The 20,386-nt window shown below is 45.2% G+C and overlaps 1 protein-coding gene across 2 annotated transcripts in view; it reads right to left on the bottom strand.

The window, feature by feature from the left end:
* Window positions 1-3,469: 3,469 nt before the first annotated feature.
* Window positions 3,470-20,386, bottom strand: part of LOC141182760 (uncharacterized) — a 166,749-nt gene continuing 149,832 nt past the window's right edge. The window contains exons 1-9 of one of the 2 annotated variants that reach the window (XM_073660863.1): window positions 16,004-16,085; window positions 11,878-11,974; window positions 11,712-11,782; window positions 10,959-11,108; window positions 10,728-10,829; window positions 10,531-10,654; window positions 10,350-10,447; window positions 10,063-10,153; window positions 3,470-7,004 (exon numbers count right to left, since the gene is read on the bottom strand). In XM_073660863.1, coding sequence (XP_073516964.1) covers window positions 5,392-7,004; window positions 10,063-10,153; window positions 10,350-10,447; window positions 10,531-10,654; window positions 10,728-10,829; window positions 10,959-11,036 — 2,106 coding nt within the window. In that variant the 5' untranslated portion in view covers window positions 11,037-11,108; window positions 11,712-11,782; window positions 11,878-11,974; window positions 16,004-16,085 and the 3' untranslated portion in view covers window positions 3,470-5,391. Of the gene's footprint in view, window positions 7,005-10,062; window positions 10,154-10,349; window positions 10,448-10,530; window positions 10,655-10,727; window positions 10,830-10,958; window positions 11,109-11,711; window positions 11,783-11,877; window positions 11,975-16,003; window positions 16,086-20,386 lie in introns of those variants that run through there. The other variant, XM_073660864.1, reaches the window with a different exon arrangement.

Consider the following 20,386-nt stretch of genomic DNA (forward strand, 5'->3'; position numbering starts at 1 on the left):
CTGGAGGGAGGTCGAAATGTATCTTTTGGTAGATAGTGACTGGGCGAAAAGAGTTGTAACCGCAGACGTAGCAAGGCTCCTGTCTTTAGGGTGAGGGATTTCGTGTGGTTGTCCTCAAAAAATCTGCGCTTAAAGATCACATCTAGAAAATTTGCACCTAAATTTGTAGGTCCTTATAAAATTATTACAATTTTAAATCCTGTGACAGTTAAGTTGCAGCTTCCTATTGCCTGGAAAATCAATAATCATTTCCATTCTTCTCTTTTAAAAAAATTTGAGGGGACCTCAAGACATAATTGAGGTGGATGTGGAAGGGTATCGGGAGTATGAAGTAAGGCGAATTCTTGGTTCCAGGTGGGTCAGGTACGGTTTGCATTATCTCGTCAACTGGAAAGATTATGGTCCTTAAGATAATTCCTAAGTTAATTTGGGGTGTTATGGATAAATATATGTATGATTATGGAAGTTATATGAAAATAGTATGTATTAAGAATTGCAGACAATCCAAAATTCCCTCCTCCTGCCCGTACCACAATGTACCAATAGCCTCATATTGATCAAAGATCCACATACTACGTGGAACATAGTATGACAGAATCACTGACTGGGTGGATCAGGGAAATGCTGTAGATATAGTATATGTTGACTTCAGCAAAGCATTTGACAAAGTATCTCACACCATCCTTATTGAAAAAATGACCAAGTATGGAATGGACAAGGCAACTGTTAAGTGGATTCATAATTGGCTTAGTGATCGGACTCAAAGGGTGGTCGTAAATGGCTTCACATCCAGCTGGATGAATGTCTCAAGTGGGGTACCACAGGGCTCTGTCCTGGGACCTGTATTATTTAACATCTTTATCAATGATTTAGATGAAGGAATTGAGGGTAAACTGATTAAATTTGCTGATGACACAAAGCTAGGAGGGATAGCTAATACTAGAGAAGAGAGAGAGAGGATTCAAAAAGACCTAAATAAACTGGAGCAGTGGGCAGTAACTAACAGAATGGTTTTTAACAGGGAAAAATGCAAAGTACTACATCTGGGTAATAAAAATTAAAAAAGCATATACAGAATGGGAGGAATAGAGCTAAGCAACAGTACATGTGAAAAAGACTTAGGTATACTAATAGATCATAGACTGAACATGAGTCAACAGTGTGATTAAGCAGCAAAAAAGCCAAATACAATTCTGGGATGTACTAACAGAAGCATACAGTCTAGATCACGTGAAGTCATTATCAGACTTTACTCCTCTTTGGTCAGACCTCATTAGGAATACTGTGTACAGTTTTGGGCACCACATTTTAAAAAAGACATCGACAAACTAGAGCAAGTTCAGAGAAGAGCGACCAGAATGGTGACCGATCTGCAAACCATGTCCTATGAGGGACGGTTGCAGGATTTGGGAATGTTTAGCTTGCAAAAAAGAAGACTGAGAGGAGACTTAATAGCTGTCTACAAATATGTCAAGGGCTGTCACATTGTAGAAGGATCATCTTTATTCTCATTTGCACAAGGAAAGACTAGAAGCAATGGGATGAAATTGAATGGGAGGAGACACAAATTAGATATTAGAAAAAACTTTTTGACAGTTAGGGTGATTAATGAGTGGAACAGGCTGCCACGAGAGGTGGCGAGTTCTCCTTCAATGGACGTCTTCAAACAGAGGCTGGACAGACATCTGTCTGAGATGATTTAGTGAATCCTCCTTTGAGCATGGGGTTGGACCAGATGACCCAAGAGGTCCCCTCCGACTCTACCATTCTATGAATCTATAACATGGAATTATGGAAAATCCCTAATGATTATTGACTAACATATTAATCTAATAATAAGAGCTTGCTAATGATCTTTATTACTTTTAGGGAAATTACAGAATAATAAAAGATAAGTGACTATACAGATTGACCTTTGAACCTTACGTGCAAGATGGACTTAATTGAGAGTCAGCTTGACTTAATTGTTTACATATTAAAATAATGACTCATTAGCGACAGATGTCAGCCATAATTCTGAGATAAGGCAATGAGGTAATGTGTGGAAAGGTCCCTGATTTTTCCTATAAAAAGCCTATTTGAGACACTACTCAGTGTTAATTTGTGATTTCTCCGACCGTATAGATCCTATACACAATTCGGCGGCAGACAACTAAGACGAGAACACACACATTTTGTGTGCCCCTAACGGGGATCTTCATGCGATCAGATAGACAGATTATTGGGTGGGGCTGGGGAAAACCCAGCAGTCATGGTACACATTGGTACCAATGACAAAGTTAAAGAGAGGTGATAGGTCTTTAAAAATTATTACAGGGAATTAGGAGAGAAGCTGAAGTACAGGTGGTATCTTCAGAAATACTGCTGATTCCACTACGTCACTAGAAAGTCAGCAGGAACATAAGGAGATAATTGTCAGGAAGAAAGGGTTTAGGTTCATGGAGAACTGCGCTGACTTCTCTGTCTGCTACAGGCTTTACGATAGGGACAGGCTGCACCTCAATGGGGAGAATGCAGATGTGCTGGGGGAAAAAATGGTCAGATGGATGGAGGAGCTTTCAAACTAGGATCTGGGGAGAGGGAGGGTTGATGTGCAAATAAGGGGATAGAGTAGACAGAGAGAGTGAGACATTCAAGGAAAGTAAGGAGGCGAGTAGCCGTAATAAATGTGCTAATAGTATTAAATGTCTGCAGGCAAATGCAAGAAGTCTTGAAAACAAAATGAATGAATCAGACTCTTAGGTCAGCCACAGATTATGATGTGGTGGGCATTACAGAAACCTGGATGGATGAAAGCCATGACTGGGTGACAAACACAGAGGGTTACACTACATTGAAACGGATAGGAAAGAAAAATAGGTAAAGGGGTGGGTATTTTCGTTAAAACCAATTTAAGACCTCAAGCTCAATGACGACATGGGGGGCAGCTTCGACAATGTACTGCATACATGCCCAACTTTTGATTATATTTCACCCACGACACCAGAACCACCACACCTATGTGAGGCCATTATTCTGCATGGAGGACTTTGTGGGGCCCATTATACTGGATGGAAAGCTATGTGGAGCCCATTATACTGGATGGAAAGTTATGCGGGGCCAATCATACTGTATGGAGGACTATGTGGGGCCCATTATACTGTATACTGGTTGGTCCATGACTTTGTCCAAGTTTTTCATTTTGGCCCTTTGCATGTTTTGAGCTTTACATCCCTGATGTACAATCTGTATGGGTAATGTACATGGAAATGGCAATAATGGAAAGCTGCTAATTGGACTTTGCCACAAGCCTCCTAATATAGCTGAACATGAAGAGGATGATATGCTGCAACAAATTAAAAAGGCAACAAAAACAAGTCATGGTCAAAAGTGTTGGCTCCCTTGAAATTGTTCCAGAAAATGAAGTAATTCTCCCATAAAATTATTGCAATTACACGTTTTGTTAAACACGTTTATTTCCTTTGCATGTATTGGAACAACACAAGAAAACAGAGAAAAAAAGGCAAATTGAACATAATTTCACACAAAATAGGTCGGACAAAATTCTTGACACCTTGCCAAAATTGTGGGTAAACAACTTTGTTTCAAGCAAGTGAAGCATGTTCAAACGCAATTGTGGCAAGTAACAGGTGTGGGCAATATGAAAATCACAACTAAAACCAGATAAAAAAGGGAGAAGTTGATTCAATCTTTGCATGAGTCTGAGGACTTGAAAACCAAAATTGTTGAAAAATATCAATAATTTCAAGGTTATAAGTCCATCTTTAGAGATCCGGATGTTCTTCTGTCCAAGGTGCGCAACATAATCAATAAATTTACAACACATACAGTCAAATATGGTGGAACTTCAAAAATGTTTTGGGGTTGTTTTGCTGCCTCTGGTCAGGTACCTTAACTGTGTGCAAGGCATCATGAAATCTGAAGATTAGCAAAGGATTTTGGGGCACAATAGAGAGCCTAGTGTCAGAAAGCTGGGTTTGCTTGCTAGGTCATGGATCTTCCAGCATGACAATGACCCCAAACATATTTCAAGAAGCACCCATAAAATGGATAGAAACAAAGTGCTGGAGAGTTCTGACCAGCAATGAATCCGGATCTAAATCCCATTGAACACCTGTGGAGAGATCTTAAAATTGCTGTATGGATAAAAATATTAAAATTTGAGAGTCCTCAGTGGAGGATACCATCTTTTCAGTTAGCCATTAGTAAGCTTTCGAGACTACTCAGGTCTCTTCATCACACATAGTATAACACAAAACAAAAAACCAAGCAATGTGAACATTGCTTGTTTTTTTTGTCTTGTTTGCATTCTGTGCAAATTAGGGGTGTGGCATCTCCCTTGTTGAGCTGGTTAGTATATATGTAGCTTACCACGGGCTTAGGTGGTCTGATATTGGGACCCGGTTCTATTTGTCTACCCTTTTATATGCATCACTTCAACTTTGATATACAGTAAGGTTTTTAACATAGACAGTGTAGGACCGTCCCAATTAGGGTCACCTTGTCGCTGGTGGGACGGCTTGTATACTTTTTTTGATCAAAAATCGTTCACTAAGTACCCTATATTTCATATGCAACTTTGCTTTACATTTATATATAATGATGGTAGGGTATGTGATATATTTTTTGTCTTTTGTAGGTTTTGTATAGTATAACACAAAATCTGAATAGTCACATATTAATACACAACAGGGCACAGGAATAATGCAATATATAAGACAAGTGGCCTGAAGCAGAACTATTAGTATGGGAGAGGGAGAAGCAGTTGTGGCCGTAAAAAGGTTGGCCACAAGTAGATCTATTCTTTTTTTCTTTTATTGTGTGGCGATGAGAATTCATCCTTGTTCTAAGTTTTTGCCCTGTCTCCCCTACATACAGACCCCCAGTTGGACATTTGGTACATATAATTAAGTACACTACATTAGTTGTGATTCAGCTGAAAGTACCTGGGATCTTGTGGTCTTGATGTGAGTTGAGAATCTTTATCTTGTCCGTGGTCATTATAAATGGACAGGTTTACATTTACAGTTGGTGAGGATGAATTTTATAAGTTTCACCACAAAGGTGAAACTATCCTCTCGGTCAGTTTGCTTTCCCTCCCAGTACCTTTTTATTCTAACAATGTTAGGTTTCTAGGAGATTATACTTGTTCCCTTTATTTGTGGTTCTCCTTAGCTTGCCTTCTTTGCCCTATATGAATGTGTTTTTGTTTCTCATTCAGGGTTTTCGTATTTTCCTTCATACTTTCCTTTCCCCTTGTTGAGAGTGTGTTGCAGCCTCCCCTCTGGTTCCTCAGGAGGTATGAGAAACTCCTCAACGGCTTATTAGTTAGTTGGGTGTGTGGTGGAGTTTTTAGTTGTGCAGCTAGGGCCTTTCTAATCTCTACAGAGACTAGTTGGGTGTAGTTGCGGCATTCTCCCCTGTGTGGATTCTCCGGTGGTTATCAAGATGACCTTTCTGGTTAAAACATTTCCCACATTCTGAACATGGAAAAGGCTTCTCCCCTGTGTGGATTCTCCGGTGCTTATCAAGATCCGATTTCTGGTTAAAACATTTCCCACATTCTGGACATGAAAAAGGCTTCTCCCCTGTGTGAGTTCTCTGATGTTTATAAAGATATGATTTGTGTCCAAAACATTTTCCACAATCTGAGCATGAAAAAGGCTTCTCCCCTGTGTGAGTTCTCTGATGTTTGATAAGATTTGATTTCTTTGCAAAAGATTTCCCACATTCTGAACATGAAAATGGCTTCTCCCCTGTGTGAGTTCTATGATGTCTGATAAGATTTGATTTCTCTGTAAAACATTTCCCACATTCTGAACAGGAAAATGGCTTTTCTCCTGTGTGAGTTCTCTGATGGTTGATAAGAGTTGATTTCACTGTAAAACATTTCCCACATGCTGAACAGGAAAATGGTTTCTCCTCTGTGTGGTTTCTCTGGTGCTTAAGAAAACTAGATTTCTGGTTAAAACATTTTCCACATTCTGAACATGGAAAAGGCTTCTCCCCTGTGTGGGTTCTCTGGTGGTTAACCAAAGCTGATTTATGGTTAAAACATTTTCCACATTCTGAACATGGAAAAGGCTTCTCCCCTGTGTGAGTTCTCTGATGTATATTAAGATATGATTTCTGTACAAAACATTTCCCACAATCTGAACATGAAAAAGGCTTCTCCTCTGTGTGGTTTGTCTGGTGCTTAAGAAAACTAGATTTCCGGTTAAAACATTTTCCACATTCTGAACATGGAAAAGGCTTCTCCCCTGTGTGAGTTCTCTGGTGGTTAACCAAAGCTGATTTATGGTTAAAACATTTTCCACATTCTGAACACGGAAAAGGCTTCTCCACTGTGTGAGTTCTCTGATGTATATTAAGATATGATTTGTGTCCAAAACATTTTCCACAATCTGAGCATGAAAAAGGCTTCTCCCCTGTGTGAGTTCCCTGATGTTTGATAAGATTTGATTTCTTTGTAAAACATTTCCCACATTCTGAACAGGAAAATGGCTTCTCTCCTGTGTGAGTTCTCTCATGTGCGATAAGATATGATTTCTCTGCAAAACGTTTCCCACATTCTGAACAGGAAAATGGCTTCTCTCCTGTGTGAGTTCTCTGGTGCCTAACAAGATCTGATTTCTGATTAAAACACCTCCCACACTCGGAACAAGAAAATCTATTCTGTGCTGTGTGAGTTTTTTGAGGTTTAAGAAAAGACTTTTTGGGAGGAAAACTATTTCTGTATTCTGAACGTGAAAATGGCTTCGTTACATTAGGAGCAGTTCGTTTTTTAATGCTTATTTTGTGACTTTGATTTTCCTTAGTAGTCGGTAATGAATCAGAAGACAGGACCTGTTTCAAAGGATCAGATGACAGATCATTGCAGTGAAGGGATGATGGGATATCTGGAGAAATGGCATTCACTTCAATTGTATCCTGTTGGATCTGAAAATTATCTGATTTGAAAATTGAAGATTTCAGCTGTCCCTCTGATCTCCTGGTACAGACATCTGCCAAGAAGAAAACCAATTATTATTTTTTAATTAAAAATCCTTGAATTTTATATTTTTGAACATTTCTACTTAAACTGTCCATAAAAAAGGCAAGTTATATAAAAAAATTCACTTATCCACCAGGACAATGACTGTCTAATAGAAAACCTCATAGGATTGAGCAGTAGAGCATGGTGTTCAACCGTTTGTTCATTCTGCCTCCAAATATGGAATAAAAAGCCACCAAATGATGTTATGTAGGCGAAAATAATACCAATAAAAACTTCTACTCCTCTCACAAAAAACAAGGTCCTCATCTGTCAATGGAAAAACAGAGGTTTCCACATTATTAGTGGCTCACAGGCTCTTGAAAAGTAACATGGCTTCCATTAACCAATCCAGCAATATCTGCTCTCCCAAAGTCAAATCTCACCCTCGCTTATGAGCTTTGCAGTAGTTTATGTGCCTAAATCACATTTAGCCTCCATGTAAGAACCCACTTAATTTACGGTGTGTGTCTCCTGGAGCACAATCTGGACACTATGTGTTGGGTAATAAAATGGCATATTTGCAATTTTCACTCTCCAACATCCACTGAGTGCTAATTTCTGGAAAGTGACTGTGGAGTCAAAATAGTCACTACTTCTATAGATTAATTCACTGAGGGTTATAATTTCCAAAATTGAGTCACTTTATGGGGATTTCTACTGATCTGGTTTTCTACCATTTTGTTATATTAGGGCTTCTGCAAATGGTGTGTCCCATCTCTTCTGGGATCTGCTCCTGCGACGTCTGCTTCTCTCACCAGGCGCCGCCTTATTCATCCTGCAGGTGGCGCTGGTGATGGAGGAGACGTCAGAACCAGAAGCTCTGGGCGGCGCAGGCTCTGCGCAGCCACTAAGATTAGGGTTGCTGGGACCTGTAGTACCATCCAGTCTGACAGTATGGGTGTGTGTTGTCCAGCTGAAGTAATCTGCTCCCTGCTTCAGCCAATTGGAAAGCACCGCACCCTACTAAAGCTGGAAGCATATTGCCGGAAGCTGCCAGATACAGCCTTGTTCTCCTCTGGTTCAGTCCTCTGTGCTCAGCTCCCGGCTTGTGTATTTGTTTCCTGTTGTGACCTCGGCCCGTTTACTGACTACTCTTGTGTCTTCTGATTTTGTATTTTCTCTATCCTCTTGGTTCTGACCCGGCTATCTGACTATTCTTCTTGCCATCTCACTCCACAGAACATCAGGTAACACTGTGGCCCAAGCTTAGGGGTCTCTGTGTAATTCCAGATCCATGTAGAGGGGTTAAACGGTGATGAGCAAAGTAATTTGTGAAATCTGTAAACCGGGTAGATAAGGCAAGCTTGTTCGTGGTGGCCATCTTTTGAGCTTCCAAATGACCATAAACAGCGCCCCCAATACATTGTGTCTGGGAACTATTCCAGTAAAATCTGCATTCCTAATAGCTAAATGTCGCTCCTTCCCTTCTTAACCTCCCATGTGCCCAGACAGTAGTGTTCAACCGTATATAGGGGATTGTCAGATTCAAAAGAAGTTGGAATATAATTTGTAAGGTCCATTTGTTTCCTATTATCCTTTGTGAAGAATTCCAGAGTTATCACCACATAAAGTGACACATGTCAGATTTAAAAAATGGGTCTGATTAGGAACACAAAACCGGCTGCAGGAAGGGGTTAAATCAGAGGATTACTGAAGTCAAAAACTGTGAGTATAGACAATAACACATCTACTGAAATGATCAAACTGAACAGTCTTCATCAGAGAAAAATGAGTAACTAGTGGTGAAACCTCTCTGGGGTGAAACCTCTCTGGGGTAATTAGAGTATGGGGCTCGGGGGCTCTTGGCAATCTAAACTATCGTAAGGGACAATATTTGCTGTCAGATGAGAAGAAATATTAGACATTTAAAGTGAACTCTTTTATAATAGTGCAGAGTTGAGGTGTCTTAAATTTAGATCTCGGGCATTTGGAAGAGACAATGGAGATCTTCTTTTTGAAAGACTACCAGGGAGTTACAGAGTCACATAAGTGAGGCAGATCCCACCACAATGAAACTATCATACAGAATGAACTAGTAAAAAAAGAAAGAATATAAAAACATGTAACATCCCCAACAACAACGTATGTATGAGGGGAGAAATCCAACACTAAACCGGAGTCACACTCATTTATGATGGACCTTTGGAGCTACTATGAGTCCTGACCAGGAAAGTAGAGAAAGTATTAGAGCCCCCATTTCAGGAGAGATTGTGCAGTAATCTGAATTCCTTAGGATTGAAAACATAATGGAATTTATGATGTGGAGTGAATCCAACATACCAGGGCTCGAGCCATGCCAACACATCTCCTGCAGGCGTGAATAAATGTATATTACAGCTATCAGCCTCGCACAGCTTAGAGATATATCATGGCACAGGTGTAATGTTTTTTGTATAGTTTATCACAATCCTGTTTGTAATTAGTCGGTTTTAAAAGAAATTGAAAAGTCAGGATAAAGGGAAACTCTGCTGTTATTATACAGAAATTCACACTTGTCCCTCACTGCACATTTAATGTTGTCGATCATAAAAGCGAAGTTTGGCCAGAAAGACTGGACCTGGTCTTGTAGGGACCATATGAGCACATTCAGCAGCACAGAAGGGAGAGAAGGTGGATTCATCCAATAAGATATCAGGGATCTAGGAAGCCAACAGCATCATTACCCTCCGCTTTCTCTTAGAGGCTCATCATAATATTTTTCTTCAAGTGATTTTCTCATTTGTCATCACATTCTACGTACGCTGTCATTTGGCTTTGCAGTTTACAGATCTGGGCAGGTAACGGTCAGATTCTCCTAATCCCAGGGGGGGAGGTGGATCCTCCAGGTTGTAAGTTCTATAGAAAAGGGCTTTCATAATTTCCCAAAGTAATTTGAACATTTTCGGACGGAGGAGAATGTTATGGTCTAGTGGCAAAATAGTGATCACACGATTGTGATACGGCCGGACTACACCACTGATAAAGCAGCCACAACCGGTGACTGAGAAGAATCTGTGACTTCTCTGCATTTAGTGGTCACTACTCACCTGGGTAGTCATATGTAGGAATCTCCTCTTTACACCGCTCATCACCCCTCACATATGTCTCTGTAGTATTAATATGGATCAGATCTTCACCCTGAAACAAATATTGTAAAAGTCACAGACAGATGGAGAAGTCACATCTATGATCAGCTCTAATCCTGCCATCTCCACCGTTCTCATTACACAAGTATAAAACATAATAATGGTGGATAAAACTGAACTGAAGACAAGACCTTTACAGCCGTCTACACATCATAGGGGAGATCTCATGACACCTTCTCTCCATCTACCTGATGATCCTGAGGAACATTGGGATCTTCTTGCTTACAGTCCTGTGGAAGAAGAGGATGGGGACATCTCTCTGGTGTTGTCCTCTTACTGAATAGATCTAGAGGAAACACATACAGGGACTGAATTCATTCTTTACATACAGATAATTATAGGCCGTGTGTATTTAGTCCTGTCTATTACCTGGTGATGTGAGGGGCTGAGGAACCTCCATCATGACGTCCTTGTACAGATCTTTGTGTCCTTCTAAATACTCCCACTCCTCCATGGAGAAATAGACAGCGACATCCTGACACCTTATAGGAACCTGACACATACAATGATACCGTCATCCCCTGATCCCTTAATAGTGTTACTGTATAATGTCCCAGCAATGTCACCTCTCCAGTCAGAAGCTCAATCATCTTGTAGGTGAGTTCTAGGATCTGGTCATTGATGTCCTCATGTATCAGGGGGTGAGGTGGGGGCCCCGTGATTAATCTCTGGTTATGGAGAGACACATTAATAAATCTCACTCCAGACATTTCCAGAGTCCTCACCTCTCCAGTTCTGTCCATCTGTTATTCCCATAGATAAGAATGATGTAATGTGACGTCATCAGAATCTCTCACCTCTCCAGTAAGCCGGAAGAGGATCTCTAGGGTGAGGTGCAATATCCTCTCCGCCATCTTGTCTCTGTCCATATCCATCTTTGATGGATAAATCAGGAAAATGTTCTTATATAGAAGATCTTCACTGAGAGGATCCGATATTGTAGAGACCTGAATGAGAAGATGAGCCGATGTAACATCATAAAAATCCTGTGTAATAATACAATTACTGGAGATAATAAGGGGAAACATATGAGGAGGTATATTATTTTACAGTATTTGGTTTTCTTCTTTACATCTAGTAATAAAACCTATATATTTTAGGCCACAGACAACAAGTAGTTTCTTCCTCGGAGTCTGCAGCTGAACACGTTTCTCATAGACTCATCTTCCATAACGCTAATTCTCATCTAATTTTCTGACACTGGAATTGACATTGAGAATAACCTCAGCACTCAATGGTTCTTATAGAAATTTTTTTTTTTAATGCAGTCCAAAAACAAAAGTAAACGTTTCGGTCGATCTGACCTTAATCAAGAACTATTGGAAATAGCACAAAGAACAAAACAATAAATAAAATAATAATAAATAATAAAATAAAAAAGCATATACAAATGGATCATTGTGCAATAACATGATAATATCTCTTGTTTAACCTGAACAATAAACATGCTGTCAAACAGTGCATAATATTCCGTCAAACCCCATTAATGCAGATACAACATCATAGTATAAAGCAAGTATATATACAAATTGAAGAGAGGTGACACCTACTAGACTGCTGGATGGTATTCAAAGGTAGGAATTCAAAAGTGTGGAGATATGGTGACACTGGCTGCTTGGGTCTGCAGAAAAGAGCAGAGAGTGGCAGAGTCAGAGTTATCAGCTGAGAGGGACTGTGGAGGCCGAGATACCCAGAATAGAGCTGGACGTAGCATACCTGTGACCCAGAGTTCCTGGTTATAAGGTGGTGCTGCACGTAGTGGCTTAGAGGAACGCGGTGTCCACCGCTAGTTCCTGGTGCTGTGCGCGTTGTCCTGCAAAAAGCAAACATGGCATCTAAGAAGGCGTGACAGAGTTAGGCTGAATGCCCTTCCTCCCCAAGTACTCGATAGTATGGGGCTGCCTAGTTCCTACAATACTGAAATGCCTAATAATGGTGTCTGGGCCTGCAATGTACAAAAGTCTATTAGGCCAGGCCATAGGTAGCGTCCAATAAGTTACCTTTTAACGCCCCATAAACATTAGACTAAAGTTGCATGGAAGCACTGATTTTGGGGGTTTTGGTTGACTATATAATGTATTTGGGGGCCTCCCGACAGTACCAGTCAGTCATACAAACCACAGGAAAGCTGGAATATTTGTGTGTATGGGGGAGTCTGGAGAGATAGTCGTCTGCCAAATGACCGATCAGCCAACACTTATCTCATGTGTATGGGGACGTTACTATTGCACTGACAGGCAGTGATAATACACGGCACTACAGTAGTACAGTGCATCACCGGAGCGATCAGAGGCTTCCAATGTTCTACCAGCGACTCTACTTTGGATTGTGTTTACTTATTTCATTTTCAAATGTGTTGAAAATACTGGTTATTGTTATGGTTATGTGGTCATGTTTGACCTACTACTTGTTGCACAACTAGTACCCGGTGTTTGTATTTGTATTTCCTTTTCAAAACTTAATAAAGATAAATTTGTAAAAGGATAATCAAGTCACATTGCGTTTGATATTTTTTTCTTGAAAAAAAACTAGGTGAAAGTTTTCCGCCTAGTGTAGAAGACTTTTTGGATACAAAACTCAAACAAAATATGCAAAAGAATTTACAAAGTCTGGAGGATGCATCTCAGACATCAAAAAAACTAAGTTTGAAAGAGATATCAAAGACTACGAGTCAAATTCAATTTACACATGGAAATGAAACAAACCAAGAGCTACTGCTCTGAAATACAGGTCACACAATAAATTCAAAAGGAAATAGCGGAGAGCGGAGGTCAGCTTCACAAATCCTAATGTGTCCATGGGTTCCTCTAATTATAATTCTCTGAGGACTTATCTGATGCATCAGTGGCATCAACTAAAGACAGAACAAAAATAAATTCTCAAGTATTCCCCACAATCCAGCACAAAACACTGGAGACGGGCGGGCAGAAAGCACAAATGTGCCCGGACATGTGCGTTCCATGCCGGAGTGCATCACAGTCTCCTATCTGCGAATGCGCATGTCCGGAAGCATGCGTTCCACGCCGGAGCGTATAATGGTTTTGGATTGCATTCCACCAATATAGAAAAATCCTATCTCTGAGATCAGCGTCATGGGAGACTAAAAACAAGTATTGCACATCCTCCCATCATGCAGTAGGCATGTAGATCTACTTTATCACTACATAAAATATGGGATGATGGCCCACAGTATATTCCTAAATGGTCAAATTTGACCCCTATTGCATAGAGATACACAAGGATCACCACACTTCTTAATTATGAAATAGTAGATGTAGGATATAACTGATCAGAAATAATTCTGATATAGAAGCTCAGATATATCGATGAAGTACAACAATATGTGAACCCCATTCACAGGGAACTGAGTAGCAATGGGTAGAGTATACAATCCAAAAATGTAATCCAGAATGGGGCTGTATTCATACAAAACAGGCCCAGGAAATTTGCTCATTGAGTCCCTTAGGGGCTCGTGAATCCTAAAAATCCCATCACTTTCCTTTTTGAGGATACATCTATTGTGATCACCACCTCTCACATTGGGTTTAACCACCTCAATGATGCAAAAGGAGATGTCTCCGGTTCCACCTCGATGTACACTGTTCATGTGTCTCGCTAATGGGGTGTCCGGACCATGGCATATATCACCAAAATTCCCCCCCCACACACACTCCTCCTAGACACCCTCTTGGTCTTGCCTACATAATCTAGGGGACAGGTGCATGTGGCCATATATACAAGTCCTGAGGTTTTACAGTTGGAATAATCCCACTGGAAAAAAGATTTTAATCGTGGAGGAACTCGAGAAAGATTTACATGGTCTCATCCAACTAAATGTACAACTTTCTCCACATCTAAAGAAACCGCAGACTCTTATATCTAGCCATGTCCCCTTCGGTGCAGGTTTTTTGTAGAAACTATGCACTAAATGGTCCCTAATGGACTGACCCTTTCTGAAAGTTATTGTGGGAGTAGATCACACAGCAACCTCAGGGCCGGGTCGGCCACAAGTATATCCCAGTGTTTTCTGAGGATATTAAAGATATGGTCACTCTGATTGTCATAAGTTCCTATTACTTGTGTTATCCCATCTTTTTCTTGGTCTTTTGGTTAGGTATGGAGGAGTGTCTGTCTCTCCCATTTTTTTGCAAACGATGATGCGGAATCCAAAATGTACCATGAGTACCCTTTTTCCCTGAATCTGGTGTTCAGGTCTATGGCCTGTATATTAAAATCTGTGACATTATGGCAGTACCTTCTCAACCATAAAAATTGGCTCCTGGGTATTACTCTTTTTATGGGGATGAGGTGGTTGATATCCCACTTCAATAGTATAATAGTGCTTGAAGGTTTATGGTAGTTGAGAGTCCCTAGGGTTCCATCCCAATCTTTCTTGATTAGTACATACAGGAAAGGCAACTGGTAATAATTAAATTCAGATGTAAATCTAAGGCCCACTCTATTGATGTTGAGTTCCCTGACAAATTCAAAAGATTTTTGACTTGTCCCTAACCAGATGATAAAAATGTAGTCAATATATTTGTACCATACCCCAATATATGGATGCCATCACATATGATCATCCCTGAATATTGTGGTTTCCTCCCACCAGCCCAGGAATAGGTTAGCATACGAGAGAGCCCAGGGGCTCCCCATCACAGTACCCCTGAGCTGGTGGAAGTACTTCCGGTCAAAAAGAAAGAAGTTATGAGTAATAGCGAATTTTAGAAGATCGTCCATGAAATCATTATGTCTGCTACACTCTACTGATCTCGATTTCAAGAAATGTCTTACTCCTCTGATACCATCCTCATGCGGTATATTACTGTACAAAGCCTCGAAATCTAGGTAAAGGAAAAATCATTTTCCAAAGGGATTATTCCAACTGTAAAACCTCAGGTGGCGCTGTGGGAACATTATACTGTGTGGGGGGCATCATACATACTGCATAAGGGGCATAATGGGGGCATTATACTGTGTGTGGGCATCATATATCCTGCATAAGGGGCATAATGGGAGCATTACACTGTGTGGGGGCATAATACATACTGCATAAGGGGCATAATGGGGGCATTACACTGTGTGGGGGCATCATACATCCTGCATAAGGGACATAATGGGGACATTACACTGTGGGGACATCATACATCCTGCATAAGGGGCATAATGGGGGCATTACACTGTGGGGGGCATCATACATCCTGCATAAGGGGCATAATGGGGGCATTACACTGTGGGGGCATCATACATCCAGCATAAGGGGCATAATGGGGGCATTACACTGTGTGGGGCATCGTACATACTGTATAAGGGGCATAATGGGGGCATTACACTGTGTGGGGGCATCATACATACTCACTAAGGGGCATAATGGGGGCATTACACTGTGGGGGCATCATACATACTGTATAAGGGGCATAATGGGGGCATTACACTGTGGGGGCATCATACATCCTGCATAAGGGGCATAATGGGGGCATTACACTGTGGGGGCATAATACATCCTGCATAAGGGGCATAATGGGGGCATTACACTGTGGGGGCATCATACATCCTGCATAAGGGGCATAATGGGGGCATTACACTGTGGGGGGCATCATACATACTGTATAAGGGGCATAATGGGGGCATTACACTGTGGGGCCAGTAAAGGGGTCCTGTACTATGAGAACAATAAGTTTCCTCCCTTCCTGTCTCCATAGTTGGGTCGTATATATCTATTACAGGCAACAGAACAAAAACCTTATGATTCTTATAAAGGGGCAACACAAGACCCCAAAAGAGTCTCCGTGCTGAAGGGGTTAATGCCCCCTGCGCCCAGTAATGGGGAATCTCCACATACCTCCACCTGCAGAGCCGCCACCACATATATGGCTGCTCTGTGCGCACAGGAGCTGTGATGAGGTCACAGGAGGGGAGGAGTCAGGGGTCACATGATCAGGGGCCTCAGTGGATGCAGGACTCTGCTGTGCTGGTTGTCATGGTGCTGGATGAGCTGAAGTTTATGTGTGGGGTCAGGAGGGGTTTACAGTGTGGATGTAGCAGAGCCGTGTGTGTACGAGGTGTACGGAGCGGAGCTGCGTGTGTACGAGGTGTACGGAGCCGCGTGTGTACGAGGTGTACGGAGCGGAGCCGCGCGTGTACGAGGTGTACGGAGCGGAGCCGCGCGTGTACGAGGTGTACGGAGCGGAGCCGCGCGTGTACGAGGTGTACGGAGCAGAGCCGCGTGTGTACGAGGTGTACGGAGCCACGCGTGTACGAGGTGTACGGAGCCGCGTGTGTACGAGGTGTACGGAGCGGAGCGGCACGTGTACGAGGTGTACGGAGCGGAGCTGCGTGTGTACGAGGTGTACGGAGCCGCGCGTGTATGAGGTGTACGGAGCGGAGCCGCGTGTGTACGAGGTGTAAGGATTTGAGCCTGGCGTGTACGAGGTGTACGGAGCAGAGCCGCGTGTGTACGAGGTGTACGGAGCCGCGCGTGTATGAGGTGTACGGAGTGGAGCCGCGCGTGTACGAGGTGTACGGAACCGCGCGTGTACGAGGTATACGGAGCGGAGCTGCGTGTGTACGAGGTGTACGGAGCCGCGCGTGTATGAGGTGTACGGAGCAGAGCCGCGTGTGTACGAGGTGTACGGAGCCCTGCGTGTATGAGGTGTACGGAGCGGAGCCGCGCGTGTACGAGGTGTACTGAATCCTTTCGTTGATGAGGGTTTTTTCACTCGCCTGCCTCCCATTATTTTTCCCTCTGCCTTCTGGAACATTGACCAACATAATTTCAAGCCTGAAGAATCGCGCGTGTACGAGGCGTACGGAGCGGAGCCGCGTGTGTACGAGGCGTACGGAGCGGAGCCGCGCGTGTACGAGGTGTACGGAGCGGAGCCGCGCGTGTACGAGGTGTACGGAGCGGAGCCGCGCGTGTACGAGGTGTACTGCATCCTTTCGTTGATGAGGGTTTTTTCACTCGCCTGCCTCCCATTATTTTTCCCTCTGCCTTCTGGAACATTGACCAACATAATTTCAAGCCTGAAGAATCGCGCGTGTACGAGGTGTACGGAGCAGAGCCGCGTGTGTACGAGGTGTACGGAGCCGCGCGTGTACGAGGTGTGCGGAGCCGCGTGTGTACGAGGTGTACGGAGCGGAGCCGCGTGTGTACGAGGTGTACGGAGCAGAGCCGCGTGTGTACGAGGTGTACGGAGCCGCGCGTGTACGAGGTGTACGGAGCGGAGCTGCGTGTGTACGAGGTGTACGGAGCCGCGCGTGTATGAGGTGTACGGAGCAGAGCCGCGTGTGTACGGAGCCGCGCGTGTATGAGGTGTTCGGAGCGGAGCCACGCGTGTACGAGGTGTACTGCATCCTTTCGTTGATGAGGGTTTTTTCACTCGCCTGCCTCCCATTATTTTTCCCTCTGCCTTCTGGAACATTGACCAAAATAATTTCAAGCCTGAAGAATCGCGTGTGTACGGATTTGAGCCGGGCGTGTACGAGGTGTACGGAGCGGAGCCGCGTGTGTACGAGGTGTACGGAGCAGAGCCGCGTGTGTACGAGGTGTACGGAGCCGCGCGTGTACGAGGTGTACGGAGCGGAGCCGCGCGTGTACGAGGTGTACGGAGCGGAGCCGCGCGTGTACGAGGTGTACGGAGCGGAGCTGCGTGTGTACGAGGTGTACGGAGCCGCGCGTGTATGAGGTGTACGGAGCAGAGCCGCGTGTGTACGAGGTGTACGGAGCCGCGCGTGTATGAGGTGTTCGGAGCGGAGCCGCGCATGTACGAGGTGTACTGCATCCTTTCGTTGATGAGGGTTTTTTCACTCGCCTGCCTCCCATTATTTTTCCCTCTGCCTTCTGGAACATTGACCAAAATAATTTCAAGCCTGAAGAATCGCGCGTGTGTACGAGGTGTACGGAGCGGAGACGCGCGTGTACGAGGTGTACGGAGCGGAGCCGCGCGTGTACGAGGTGTACGAAGCGGAGCGGCACGTGTACGAGGTGTACGGAGCGGAGCCGCGCATGTACGAGGTGTACGGAGCGGAGCTGCGTGTGTACGAGGTGTACGGAGCCGCGCGTGTATGAGGTGTACGGAGCGGAGCCGCGTGTGTACGAGGTGTACGGATTTGAGCCGGGCGTGTACGAGGTGTACGAAGCGGAGCCGCGTGTGTACGAGGTGTACGGAGCCGCGCGTGTATGAGGTGTACGGAGCGGAGCCGCGCGTGTACGAGGTGTACTGCATCCTTTCGTTGATGAGGGTTTTTTCACTCGCCTGCCTCCCATTATTTTTCCCTCTGCCTTCTGGAACATTGACCAACATAATTTCAAGCCTGAAGAATCGCGCGTGTACGAGGTGTACGGAGCGGAGCCGCGCGTGTACGAGGTGTACGGAGCGGAGCCGCGCGTGTACGAGGTGTACGGAGCGGAGCGGCACGTGTACGAGGTGTACGGAGCGGAGCCGCGCATGTACGAGGTGTACGGAGCCGCGCGTGTACGAGGTGTACGGAGCGGAGCCGCGTGTGTACGAGGTGTACGGAGCCGCGCGTGTATGAGGTGTGCGGAGCGGCACGTGTACGAGGTGTACGGAGCGGAGCCGCGCGTGTACGAGGTGTACGGAGCGGAGCTGCGTGTGTACGAGGTGTACGGAGCCGCGCGTGTATGAGGTGTACGGAGCAGAGCCGCGTGTGTACGAGGTGTACGGAGCCGCGCGTGTATGAGGTGTACGGAGCGGAGCCGCGCGTGTACGAGGTGTACTGCATCCTTTCGTTGATGAGGGTTTTTTCACTCGCCTGCCTCCCATTATTTTTCCCTCTGCCTTCTGGAACATTGACCAACATAATTTCAAGCCTGAAGAATCGCGCGTGTACGAGGTGTACGGAGCGGAGCCGCGCGTGTACGAGGTGTACGGAGCGGAGCCGCGCTTGTACGAGGTGTACGGAGCGGAGCCGCGTGTGTACGAGGCGTACGGAGCGGAGCCGCGTGTGTACGAGGCGTACGGAGCGGAGCCGCGTGTGTACGAGGCGTACGGAGCGGAGCCGCGTGTGTACGAGGCGTACGGAGCGGAGCCGCGTGTGTACGAGGCGTACGGAGCGGAGCCGCGTGTGTACGAGGCGTACGGAGCGGAGCCGCCTGTGTACGAGGCGTACGGAGCCACGCGTGTATGAGGTGTACGGAGCGGAGCCGCGCGTGTACGAGGTGTACGGAGCGGAGCCGCGCGTGTACGAGTTGTACTGCATCCTTTCGTTGATGAGGGTTTTTTCACTCGCCTGTCTCCCATTATTTTTCCCTCTGCCTTCTGGAACATTGACCAACATAATTTCAAGCCTGAAGAATCGTGCGTGTACGAGGCGTACGGAGCAGAGCCGCGTGTGTACGAGGCGTACGGAGCGGAGGCGCGTGTGTACGAGGCATACGGAGCGGAGCCGCGTGTGTACGAGGCGTACGGAGCGGAGCCGCGTGTGTACGAGGCGTACGGAGCGGAGCCGCGTGTGTACGAGGCGTACGGAGCGGAGCCGCCTGTGTACGAGGCGTACGGAGCCACGCGTGTATGAGGTGTACGGAGCGGAGCCGCGCATGTACGAGGTGTACGGAGCGGAGCCGCGCGTGTACGAGGTGTACTGCATCCTTTCGTTGATGAGGGTTTTTTCACTCGCCTGCCTCCCATTTTTTCCCTCTGCCTTCTGGAACATTGACCAACATAATTTCAAGCCTGAAGAATCGCGCGTGTACGAGGTGTACAGAGCGGAGCCGCGTGTGTACGAGCCGTACGGAGCGGAGCCGCGTGTGTACGGAGCGGAGCTGTGTATCTTTGTCAGTCCTCACTTGTGGGAGCCAATAGCAATGCCCCCAAGGTGTGAAGAACATACAACCTCCTAAAGTGACCCCATTTTAGACACTGTACCCACCATGGAAGTCATCTGAGGGTGTAATGGGCAGGGCCGGTGTCAGCACCCGGGCAAGTGCCAGGGCCCTGAGCAGGTGGGGGGGCCCACTCGCCGTTGGGCACCCAGCTGCGCTATGGGACCCGTGAGCGGAGGAGAGCGGTGCCAGCACCCGCCCCCGTCCTTGATCAGGGCCCCGGCATCCGGCACATTACTTACCGCTCCCCGTGCCTCCACAGCAGTTCCGGTCTCTTCTGCGGCTGCTGCACTGTGACGTCTCAAGTCAGAGGGTGCGGTGACATCTTTACACCGCGCTCTCTCCTGAGCCGTCACAGCGCAGAGTGGGAAGACGCTGAGGAGT

Source organism: Phyllobates terribilis, unplaced genomic scaffold, assembly GCF_046119375.1.
Source record: "Phyllobates terribilis strain yellow unplaced genomic scaffold, ASM4611937v1 Scaffold_36__1_contigs__length_13169755, whole genome shotgun sequence".
Taxonomy (NCBI): Eukaryota; Metazoa; Chordata; class Amphibia; order Anura; family Dendrobatidae; genus Phyllobates; species Phyllobates terribilis.